This window comes from Chrysemys picta, chromosome 15, assembly GCF_011386835.1.
Source record: "Chrysemys picta bellii isolate R12L10 chromosome 15, ASM1138683v2, whole genome shotgun sequence".
NCBI classification, from domain to species: Eukaryota; Metazoa; Chordata; order Testudines; family Emydidae; genus Chrysemys; species Chrysemys picta.
The window spans coordinates 33,334,574-33,347,207 of record NC_088805.1 but is presented as its reverse complement, the minus strand read 5'-3'; the positions used below and the strand labels follow the sequence as shown (position 1 = coordinate 33,347,207).

Genomic DNA, 12,634 nt, shown 5'->3' with positions numbered 1-12,634 from the left:
ATCTCTGCTGGCATGCTATTCACATGTGTTACTCATGCTTGTGTGTGTGTGTGTGTGTGTGTGTGTGTAAACGTTGGGTGAAATTGTCAAATGTGAGAGAAAATGAAGCCTGCCTGCCTAGTTTTGGTTTTTAGCCTGCATTTACAATGATAATGTAAAGTACAGGGTGGGTTTTTGAGCTTGATCTCTGCAAGGCATCCTTGCAGGGGCTGGAAAGGACCTTCCAAGCCAACTAGTTCATTCTTCCTTTCTCAGATCTCAAGTAAATTTAAAGCTGGAGTGATCCCAGAACTCACCTCCTGTTCAGGAGCTGGTATCCCTGTAATGGAAGGTGAAATGGAATGAAATTAATCTGCCCTCTTCCCACTCCCCATGTCTGGCAATTGAATTTTGACCCAGGTGTGAATATGTAATTCATTTTCTTTTCAATGACTGTCAGTTGAATTTTAGGAAGTTTATTATTTAATAGGTTTTTGGGATATCTCCAGATAAAATCAAATGAATAAGCCACTCCTTTCTGTTTCTGTACCCAGAGGCCACATTCATTATAAACTCTGTCTATTGGGTCAGCCCAGCTCTAGCAGTTGAAACCTCGGGGTTAGTGCTTTGTTTCTCTGATGGCAGGGCTCAGCAAATAAGGGATAGGAGGTAGTGCAATCTGGCTGTTGGGCACCTTGTGTAACTCTGAGCCAGCCCTCATCTGGTCCTTTTGGGGAGCTGCCTCATAACAGGCTTCAGTGGAGAGTTAAAGGGCGCTTGTATCTTGGGATGGGAATAAAAATGTAAAAAGTCAAAGATAATGATTGCAGGATTAGCTGTGATTTCCTCCAGAAAACAGAATCTTTGGCTTTCATACTACAGAGCCCACTTATGCTCTAAGTGCAGTGGCTTTTCTAAATTAAAATGTAACTGATATTGTGCACTGTTCTGGGGTTTACAGGCTAGTGATCTGAACTTACCTATGAAGCAAATAGTATTAAATAATAAATAGAGTTGTAAGACACCTAGATGAATGTAATATTGGGGGGGGGGGGGAGAGGAAACCAGCATGGCTTTTCTAAAGGAAAATTGTGCCTCTCTAATCTGTTAGTATTCAACACAGTAAAGCATTTTCAGTTACATAATTGGCTGAGCGAAATGAGACCTAACACAACTCCGATATTGCCCTGTTTGTCTGTAAGGTGATCATTTTTGGAGACCATATGCAGTCAGTTCCAGAACTTCAGGGAGTGTTCCTGGCATCAGTGGAAAGAATCTTTTATTCATTTTTGGTGGTGATCAGAAAGCCAGAAAAGCCTGATTCCACTGAAAGCAGGTGTAGTTGTGACCTTAGATGCCTATCAGCCAATCACGCTGCGGAGCTGGGTGCTGAGTAAAGGGAGACTAGGGCAGTGTTTTTCAAACGGCAGGTCGCGACTCAGTAGTGGGTTGCGGAATGTAAGGCACTGCGTGGTGGTGGCTCTGGTCAGCACAGCACTGCTGACCAGGCCGTTACAATTCCCATGGGTGGTGCTGCCAGGCTAAGGCAGGCTAGTCCCTGCCTGTTCTGACTCTGCGCTGTGCCCCGGAAGCGGCCAGCAGCAGGTCTGGCTCCTGGCGGGGAGGGCACAGGGCTCTGTGTGCTGTCCCTGCCCTGAGCACCGGCTCCGGGGGGAGGAGGGGGCAAGGGTGGGGGTGCCTGTGGGCGAAAGCCGCACGGAGCAGCTTGTGCGCCTCCATCTAGGAGCCGGACCTGCAGCTGGTTGCTTCCGGGGCGCAGTGAAGTCCGTGGTGTCAGGACAGGCAGGAAGCCTGCCTTAGCACCCCTGCTGCGCCCTTGCCTGAGGTAACCCCGCACCCCAATCCCCTGCCCCAGCCCTGAGCCCCCCATATTGGAGCCCCTTCCTGCACCCCAAACCCTTCATCCCTGGCCCCACCCCAGAGCCCTGACCCGCTCCTGCACCCCAACCCCCTGCCCCAGCCCTGAGCCCCTCCCGCATCCCAAACCCCTCATCCCCAGCTCCATTGGGTTGTGGATATCAACAATTTTCTTCAACTGGGTCTCCAGAAAAAAAAAGTTTGAAAACCACTGGACTAGGGAAGCGGGGGCTATGGAGTTGGGGGGATGGGAAGATGTGACACAAGGTTGGGGTAGAGCTAGTTGGAAACTCTCCTATGGAATGTTTTCTGTCAGAAAATGCTGATTCATCAAAATCAACACATTCTGTGGGTATATGCTGATTTCAACAAAATTTTACTTGAAATTATCCTGCCTGTCAGCTAGCCAGCCAACCTACCAACCGGGAGCTGTTGGTATGGGCCATGAGTTTGGTCTACAGAAGCAGTGAAGTGAGAGAGTGTCTAGTTCATTTAGATTTTCAAAAAGTTTTTGACAAAGTCCTGGGCTGCTAAGGAAACTAAGTAGTCACAGAGTCAAAGATAAGGGTCTGTAGTGAATTGACTAAAAAACAGAATAGAAATCATCCATCAATTTTCAGGATGGTAAAAGGTTTGGGGGACTACAAATATCCATGTTTAATATAGTTATCCATGATCTACAAAAGTGGGAGAGGTGAGCAATGAGGTTGCAAAATTTGAAGAGGCCATAAAATTATTTAGAATAGCCAACACTAGAGAAGGTCGAAGACCAAAGCTAGGCAAATTGGTAGCACAAGGACAGATGAAATTCACTCGTGACAAATGCAAGGTAACATGCATTGGAAGGAATAATTTGTACTATCATATTACTGGGTACTAAATTAGCAGTAAGATCTCAGGGAAAAGATGTGGGCAGCATTGTGGACAGCTCTTTAAAATCCTCTTTCTTGTGTATTGGTGATTAAAAAGGGAACAGACTGTTACGGTGAGTAAAGCATGTGATAGAAAACATTATAATCCCATGCTATTCTATGCAAGCCCATTTATTAACAAATCTATAGGATGCCATCACCTGAAATGTGTGTGTTCATCTTTGGTCATCCTATCTTATAGGAAAGCAGTAACAGGAGAAGAAGGGACCCAGAGACAGGTGGTAGACAAGATTCAAGGGTTGTGGTATAAGGAAATGTATTGAAAAAACTGTTTTTAGGTCTTTATCATTATTTTAAATACCTCATTATTAGGTTTATCATTATTTTAAATACCTCTACTGAGATAGAGGTATTTAAAATAATGCACGGTGCAGAGGAGATGCATCGGGCATTCCTAATCACCAATTCTTATAGAAGAGCAAAATGTTATTCAATCAAATTGAAAATCAACACATTAAAACCAATAAGAGGAAATACTTTCTTTGCACAATGTACAATTAACCTGTGGAACTCACTGCCACAAGATATTAAATCCTGTGATTTTTTTTTTTGGACTCGATAAAGTCATTTAATACATAAATAACAAAAACCTTTACAATCATAAAAATAGAGATCTGGGGGGACCTCAAGTGGTCATCTAGTCCGTTTTCCCCTACAGTGAGGCAGGACCAAATATTCTTAGTCCATCTCTGAAGGTGTCTGTCTAACCTGTTCTTAAATACCTCCACTGTTGGAGATGGCACAACCTCCCTTGGTACCTGTTCCAGTGCTTAACTGTACTTACAGTTTTGAAAGTTTTTCCTGATATCTAACCAAAATCTCCATTGCTGCAAACTGAGCCGATTACTTCGTGCCCTACCTTCTGTTCATATAGAGGGCAGCTGATCACCATCCTCATTATAACAGTCCTTAATGACTTTGAAGATGGTTATCATCTCTGCCTTCATTCTTCTTTTCTCTAGTCTAAACGTGCCTGTTCTTTCAACCATTCCTCAAAGGTCAGGTTTTCTAAATCTTTGATCATTTTGAAGCTCTCCTTGGGACTCTTTCCAGTTTCTTGACTACTTTCTTAAAATATGGTACCGAAAACTGGACAGAGCACTCCAGGTGAGGCCTCACTAATGTTGTGCAGAACAGAACAGTTACCTCCTGTGTCTTGCATAGGTTGCGCCTGTTAATACATTACATTACATACAGTTACGTCAGACAGGAAAAAAATACAAGGGCTGTAAACTCTCATGACTGAAGGATATAAGTCTAATGATGAAGGTTAGGAAGAAACTTCCTTTAAGGGCAGCTTACTACGTCAGTATCCATGATGGGGTTTCTAGCTCCTTCCTAACTGGCCCCTGTTGCTGCCCGTATATGGGACTAGCAATGTGTACCTTCATGTATGTAGAGCCCTACTGTAAATCAGGAGCGGCAGAAGGTCCCTAAAAGTGTGTGTGTGTGGAGGGGGCACTAGCGCCTAAGCCACGGCCCTGTTCCTATGCTGCCCCTTCCCCCGAGGCTTCCCCCCCCACTCCCACGCCACCTCTTCACCCCCAAGACCGCGCCACCCACTCACTCCTCTTCGTCCCTCCCCCCTGTTGCTCGCCTTTACAGCTGTTAAAAAGTAGGAGGGCATAGCCCCCTGGTCCCCTCTGTTCTAGCACCCCTGCTGTAAACCCCTACAAACAGAGCACTACTGAGTAATGAAACTTCTGTTGAGTTACTGAGAGAAGCAAGAGTTTCATTTTCTGTAGGCCAGGCATGTCCCCTCCCTTCGTGGTCAGTGCTGCAGCTGGTTTGTTTTGATTCCAGTTCTCGCTGTCTCCTGTACTTTGATTGATCGCAGAAGTATTCAGTGAACTGTGTTCCTTTTTCTTTGCTGCTGTTTTAAATTTGTAAGTGGTTATGTTGCACAGACCTTATAATAATCTCTCTATTAACCCCTTCCAGCCCACGACCTTCCCCAGAACAAGACCTCAGCTGCGGCGCAGACTGGCAGCCATTTGCAATGCCTCTCAGTCCACTGCACGGATGACATGGGCGAGTCGAAGGGCCGGACTGCGGTGCCGACATGGAGATCCCTGCACTCAGACATCTCCAACAGATTTGGGACTTTTGTGGCTGCCCTGACTTGAACAAAAGGAAATTATTTTTTTCTCTTTTTAATTTTAAAGGGCCGCTACTGCTAGGTGGACTATTTTTCTAGGTTGGTACCTGCTTAGTGGCATATGGACTGGAAAGGGTTAATTTAAAGTAAACCTCAATTTTTTTAATCTTCTGCCACAGTATGTTACCAGTGTTAACCCTTCTGCAGTTAGCACACTTTTGCTTAAAATTTTCCTGCTAGATCATTTCCCCCATTATTCTGTAATCTTGGCATACATTTATAGATGAGGCCTTTTCCTTTTTCATCTCAACGTATGTCCAAGTAGTGTGTGTCATAAGACAGATACTTCTCCTTTCGTTTTTTTTCTTTTTTTTTTGCCCCCTTTTTTTCCCGCTTTGTTCAGTGCTTATTAAAATGGAAATCCTGAAGAATAGCAGTTCAGGAATAAATGCCGGTTGAAGTGAAATTGTCATCATATTCTATATTGACACCAAGCTTTCGTCAGTCACATACAAACCAAACAATTAATGCTCTATTAAGTATTCAGCCTGTGATTTTTGTCTTTCCTGAGATAATTTATTTTTTGTTATCAAGAATACATTCAGCCTTCATCTCTTGCTGTTAAGTGGAAACAACTATTCAGTTTATTTGCTGACTTGAAGCCCAGATATAGTGTTATTCTGAACAATAGGGCCTGTAGCCGTGAAGCCTGGTTGACCAAACACGTTTAAAAAATGTGAAACTGCCAGTTAAAGCATTTTAATCCCTCCTCCACCAAGGACCAAGATTTGAGTGGAATTCCTCCCACCCGTCTCTCTTACTGGGGACACACGGGGAGTGCAGATCACCTCCAGGACACAGTGTGTATCTAAAGTCCCCACATCTTTAATTTTGCTCCCAGAAGAAGGGAAGTTTAAATACCACGTTATCTCTATAACTGTTGAAGCAGGGGCTTCTTTTAAGGAAAATCACATACCAAATCCCCTTTGTACTGTGCTGTTCCTGTGAAACAACTTCCTGGTTACAGGAATGTAAAAAAGCTCTGATTCCTTGACATGAGGAACTCCCCTGTGCTAGGCTAAATTTAAATCAGCCATCCAGCTATTACTTAGGCCATGTCTACACTACCACTTATGTCAGCAAAACTTATGTCGCTCAGAGGTGTGAAAAAAACACCCCCTGGATGACATAAGTTTTGCCAGCATAAGTGACAGTGTGCACAGCGTGACGTCAGTGGGAGAGCTTCCCCTGCGACACAGTTACCACTGCTTGTGGGGGTGGTTTAGTTACGTTGACAGGAGAGCTCTCTACCCTCAGCACAGAGTAGGTATGTAGGAGATCTTACAGTGGCACAGATAAGGTTGCCATCTTTCTAATTGCTGGTAACTGGACCCTCGAGGCCCAGCCCCCTTCTCTGCCTCTCCCCCCTCCCCCCAAAAGATACCTCCCTCCGTTGGATCATCTCCACCTCCCACCCCACCCACCAGCTAGACTCCCTCTGCTCCGGGGCTGGGACGGGAGCTGCTGCAGCCTGACACGGAGCCTGTCTGCAGGTAGGAATGGCCCCAGCTGAGCAGGGGCTGGCAGGGGTTAATGACTCGACACCTCCCCTCACCCTGCGGTAACCGGATTTTTGGTGTCTGGTCAATACACCTGACCAGGCGCTGCCAGGTCCCTTTTTCAACCAGACTTTCCGGTTGAAAACCAGGCACCTAGCAACCAGACACAGAAGCCAAAAACCGGACTGCCTGGGTAAAACCCGGGTGGATGGCAACCTTAGCACCGTTGCATCGATACAGCTGTGCCACTGTGAGCTCTCTAGTGTAGATCTAGCCTTACACTTACCAAAGGAGTCACAAGTCAGCACTGAAGCAAAGGCGTCATTTTTGGGCTAAAGAAGAAGGTACCTCAGATTGCTGGTAAAGCTTTTAGTATAACGGCGTGTGCCCTTTTTCCACAGCAGGACTTTGGTGCCATTACTTGAAGTGCCACCCTTTAATGTATGTCACTGAGAATGTTGAATGTGTGAGATCAGGCATTTTCAGGAGTGGAACCAAGCATGAAGCTGGGAAATTTGGTACATATCAGTACGTACTGATGGGTATCCTTTTCATTCTAGCCAGTCCCCACATTTGTGCACCTGTGAGTCAGAGATTAGCATTCTCTAAACTGCCAGGTTGCTGGTAGAGCCTAAAGTAGATCACATAATTCCTGCTGGTAAAGACAGTTTCTATTTGACATTTGTCGTGTTTGAAGGACAGTATTATTAGATACATACAATAAAAGGAAACCATTCTTTCCTGCTCTTCACAGATAATACTCATTAGGACAGAAAGCTGGAAACAAATGAGCTAAAAACAAAAATTAAAAGATGATTGGACACTGGTGTGGTTTTACATAACGCTATCTATAATTTGTGTAGCCTCTGCTTACAGTAAGACGAAACGGTCCCACCCTTGTTCAGATGTGTTCAGTCCAGTGGTGCTGGAACAGTTTTTATAGTGGGGGTGCTGAAGGTGGAAACCATGTATTTGGGTGGTTGTTACTATTTCAAGCCAGGGGGTGTGGCAGCACCCCTACTTCCAGCACCCATGACTCAGTCTCCTCCACTCTTTGCGGTTACTAGGAACATTGGAGGATTAGATCATAGCTGTGAAATAAAGGACTGAAACGCCATGGTTATTTATCACTTGTTTCATGGATTCAGAGTGTGCCCCTTTTTGAGAGTTGCTGTTCAGAGTTCTGTCTTGAATTTATCTTGGATGGTCGCATTGGGCCATCGCTTTTTAAGCGGAGTTCTGTATTGACACCACTGGGGAGGGAATTGTGCTTAAAAACTCATGGTACATTGTGGTTCTGAAATCTTTCAATCATGCTGTTTCAAAACTCTCAACATTTTAAATGAAGTTACAGATGGTATTTAACTTGTCACGTTCTCCCTGCTCTCTTATTTGGAACAAGCTCTCATTGGCCTTATGTGGATTTATTTTCTTGTTGTGTCACTGCTCACTGAGTTGACTTGGGTAAATTTTTTTTTTTAAACTAGGAAATTATAATAAGAGTCCTTGAGTTTTAGTTGGTCTTTTGTTTCAGAATTTAAAAAACATCCCTGATTTTGAGAAGCTTTTAATCTTTTTTTTTTTTTTTTTTAAGATTTTATTGACGCTGGAACGGTTACTGGAATATGGAGTTTGCCCCTGCTATAATTCGGTGAATATGGAGTTAGCTTGTATTCCTGGGTCTAGAACAAAAAGGCATGACACTTGGCTGGATCCAGATGAAAGGCTCAAATCTTCTGCCCTTCACCTACTCTAAATAACATTGTCTGAGGTAATATATCTCCTGATGTAACAATTGTTACCCAGCCTCACTTTGGAGAACACGCCCCAACCCAAGAAAGCACAGTTTCTTAGGTCCCAGTTCAGCAGAGTGCTTACGTATGTGCTTAATTTTAAATGTAAGTAATTCCATCTCTAGTCATCAAAGCACTTACGCATGTGCTTTCCTTGAGGCACGTGTTTCTCTCGTTAGCTTTAATGGAATTTAAACCAAGTTTTTTAAAAAAATTAGTAGGAGTGGGAGGAAACTTGGTTCTGTCTCTGGAACTACCTGTTTATTTATCAAAACTGTTCGGACAATACTACAGATCTGTTTAACCTTTTTGGTAGCTTTGTTCCATCCACCATGTCTCCCTGACTTGTAAATGGCTTATTCTCACCTTAACTGAGGGACAGAATGCCAGCTGCCTAATAGTAATTAATCATTGAGGTGATACCAGCACATTGCAGTGGGATTTCAGGGTGCCTATTTGCAAAATTCTGGTGGAATAAGGTGTATGCATTTACTCACCAGGTCAATGTTTATTACCAATCTTTTGTTACCTGTGATAAGTTTCCTGTCCAGCTTCTCCATTGATTTGATAAGCGCACTGGTTTTTTTTAAACATGTATGAAATATCAGCAGAGCACTAGATTATAAAAAAGGTTTAGTTTCTGGAATAATGATACTTGTCTTCATTTTTAGACTGCTTTGAGAGCTATAGATGAAAAATGCGGTGTGAGAGCTAAGTATCACTATATCCCCATTTTACAGGGCAGGAAAGCTACGGGGGGGAAGTGACTTGAGATGACTCCCAGAACTGGTACTATAACACTCCTGACTCCTAGTCCAGTGTCATACCCATTGGCCTATCTGCTTCTTCAGTATAATTTTAAAACTCCTGCCTTTGAGGTCAGTCTAATCCAATAAGTAATGAAATTCAGTGAATTGCAAATGCTGCAAAAGTGACTGCATAAAGACAAAAAAAAAGTTTAAAGTGCATCTGCATATTTTGAAAGACTTCATGGGGGTGAAAACATGGCACTAAAAAGCCAGTAGTTTTATGGTAAATATGCATTGATCATGTGTACAAGTTTCATTTTGTGTTGCAAATAGCAGCTCAAAATAATATGGCTTCATACTTGTACTGCAGTGTCCATTTTGACCTGCCTGGCATTTTCAGTTGCTGAACACAGGCACGTAGTCTAGGCAGCAGTCTAAGCAGCATTTTAGAAATTAAATCTTTTAGTTCCTACCCCTTGAGGGTAAATTTCTCCCTGCACAGTGTTTGCTGACTCTTTTGATATGTGTTAAAAGAAATGTCATACTTACACTTCGAGTTTGAGCAAGTAGCATATTGAGCAAAATACCTTTCTTTGGTTTAAGTTATGGGGAGTGATGAGTCATCTTTGTCAAAAAAGAATGAATAGGCCTTATTTATTAAATGCTCTTTGGGAGTTTTCCCCAGGTCATGTTCTCATAGGGTTAATATTTCTCCGTTACTATAGTTCAGTTGTTAGCTCTTCAGTGACACACATAACAATTTAGATTCATTTTCATTTAATTAAGGTGAATTTCAGCAAATGTGGAATGATTTCAGGATTAATGTGGTATGGTAGGTGGAAGGGAAATAAAAATGAAAATTTTGTCATCTACTTCATTTAGCGAACTCCTTCGAATGCTGTATTTAGAGGTGGTCGTTATAAGGCCAGTTAACCTTTCCAACCAGGAAATCAGTTTGAAGGCTTTCTAGCACAACACTAAGACTAAATGTTCATTAACTCCTTAATGAAGAACTGTGTAATATGACCACAAGTCTATCTGCTGTAGAGCAAGTCATGTTTGCTCTAATACTAAGAAGAAATAGAATTGGTAAATTTGATTTTTTTTTAAAAAAAAGCTGCAGTGTACCCTTTTCTTGAATTCTAGACTCACAGCTGTTCAGTGGATGGGGTGTAAGAGCTTAATCCATTGTTATAGAATTGTTTCTCCTTTATTGCTTAAGGCTAATGGAGGAAATAGTCTAATTTTGTCTTAGAATTTCTCTATTAAAATTGTTGGTTTGAGTCCATCCGTTCATAGATTTTGACTGATGAAACTGCAGGCTGCGAATTCCGGCAGTTATAACTTGATCACTATTCACTACCCAAGAATATTACAGCTTTAAAACAGCCTTAAGCAAAAGGATGTTATTTCTTTGTACTAAATTTGGTTCATGGATAAGAAAAAAAATCATAACACTGGTAATCCGTACTGCATAGCAAACTCTTCTGAAAAATGTTATTGCACATGTAAAATATGAAAACTTGACTCTGCTGTGTGTTAGGCAATCCTGTAATCTTTTTTTCTCTCTTGTTAAATTCATTTCTTAAATGCTTGGTTGGAAGACTGTGACAATAGCTCATGAAATTGAGTGTTATTTTTCTTTCTTTTTTTAAATATGTAAAGTGCAGTCTTCTGTATTCATGCATATTGTATATATCTGTATATGTTTTACTGAGCAACTAAATAACAATAAATATGATGTTAATGGTGGCTATTGTATATTTCATGCAATGTTTTACAATTATTTGAATAGAGTCTTTCCTGAGATTCTTGGAAACAGTGAAATGATGCAGTTCAGACCTTGTGAGAGTGAAATCTTTGCCCTGTTGAAGTCAGTAGTTTTGCCATTGACTTCATTAGAGCTAGGATTTCCCCCTGCCTGCCAGATACCCGTTTGTTTTTTTGGGGTGAAACTTGCTTCTATGTGGAGGCAGGACGAGATGGTGCTGAGGCCACATGCTGCTCTCTGGACGGGGTGAATTTCTCCTTGGTGAGTCTTGCTACACTTGACAAAATACACAGCAAGTTTCCTTCTGTTCACATACTAACATTACCTTCTTTTATTCTTCAGCAAGATGTCAGTGCATATAAATCCTTGTTACACAAATCTTGTGCTTCTATTGCAATTCTAAGGATCTTTGATTCTTTTATATCTGATGTGTCATATTGGACATACAATTTAGCACAGGTTAGGGCTAAATTGGATGATTATATCTTAGGAAAGTGTTTGTTTTTAACCTTTATAATATCTTTCCTGATGTCCCAGGGAGTAGTTCTTTGGCTGGAGCACATTAACAAGCATGGCATAGACTACTAAATCCACAATAAAGATGGCTTGTACAGGAAAAAAATATAAATTTAAGTAATATCAAGTCTTAATTTCCCTGTTTTCCAAGGGCTTCCTTGGAGGACCAGAGAACTGAAGTTCTCTCAGTCAGAGGAGCAGGCGTGCTGGATTTTTCACAAACCTAGCTTTTTCTCCAAGTGTTTCCAGGATTTTGAATGAAACTGGTGGAAGCAAAAAAGCAAGACAGACCAGAATTCTAAATGTATGATCAAAATCTCTTCTTCTCTCAGTTGTTCAGGTTTAAACACTTTTATGCTACTACATTCCTATTAGTCTTCCAAAGAATTCTCCAGCAAAAACAGAGTCAATATCTGATATTTTCTAATGTGGAAAACAAGCAAAAACCCATGCAAGCCCCATAAATATATAATTGGGATGGGGAACAACTTTTTACATCTTTATACTCATAGCAAAGCAACAACAACAAAAAAGTGCAACCAAATTTTTTTTCTGTTTGGGAGTACCTTTAAGAGTGAACTTTGGATGATGCTGGAGACAACTCCACAATTTTCTCCAATTAGCAGCTTAAAAACTCCGAATTGCACTTTTTGGTGAGCAAGTGTGACAGGAGGAACCAGCTACTATGAGCTACCATACTATGCCTATGTCATAACAGGATCTCTTTATGCTTCATTAGGTAACTAGTAACTCCAACATAATGCTTATAAGAAGTGGAAGATTGGACAAATGACCAGGGAGGAGTATAAAAATATTGCTCAGGCGTGCAGGAGTGAAATCAGGAAGGCCAAATCACACTTGGAGTTGCAGTTAGCAAGAGATGTTAAGAGTAACAAGAAGGGTTTCTTCAGGTATGTTAGCAACAAGAAGAAAATCAAGGAAAGTGTGGGCCCCTTACTGAATGAGGGAGGCAACCTAGTGACCGAGGATGTGGAAAAAGCTAATGTACTCAATGATTTTTTTGCCTCTGTCTTCACGCACAAGGTCAGCTCCCAGATTGCTGCACTGGGCAGTACAGCATGGGGAGAAGGTGACCAGCCCTCTGTGGAGAAAGAAGTGGTTCGGGACTATTTAGAAAAACTGGACGTGCACAAGTCCATGGGGCCGGATGCGCTGCATCCGAGGGTGCTAAAGGAGTTGGCGGGTGAGATTGCAGAGCCATTAGCCATTATTTTTGAAAACTCATGGCGATCGGGGGAGGTCCCAGATGACTGGAAAAAGGCTAATGTAGTGCCCATCTTTAAAAAAGGGAAGAAGGAGGATCCGGGGAACTACAGGCCAGTCAGCCTCACCTCAGTC

General features: G+C 42.2%; 1 protein-coding gene across 4 annotated transcripts in view; it reads left to right on the top strand.

Moving 5' to 3' along the window:
* The window catches only part of MN1 (MN1 proto-oncogene, transcriptional regulator), a 195,102-nt gene that overhangs the window by 40,669 nt on the left and 141,799 nt on the right, over window positions 1–12,634 (top strand). Inside the window, exons 2-3 of one of the 4 annotated variants that reach the window (XR_010592939.1) lie at window positions 4,731–4,986; window positions 8,041–10,740. The exons of 1 other annotated variant lie outside the window; for it this stretch is intronic. Coding sequence is in view for 1 of the 3 variants with exons in the window: in XM_065568931.1 (XP_065425003.1) it covers window positions 4,731–4,915 (185 nt within the window). In the remaining 2 variants the exon portion in view is untranslated. Of the gene's footprint in view, window positions 1–4,730; window positions 10,741–12,634 lie in introns of those variants that run through there. 2 more of the 4 variants (XR_010592940.1, XM_065568931.1) reach the window with 2 other exon arrangements.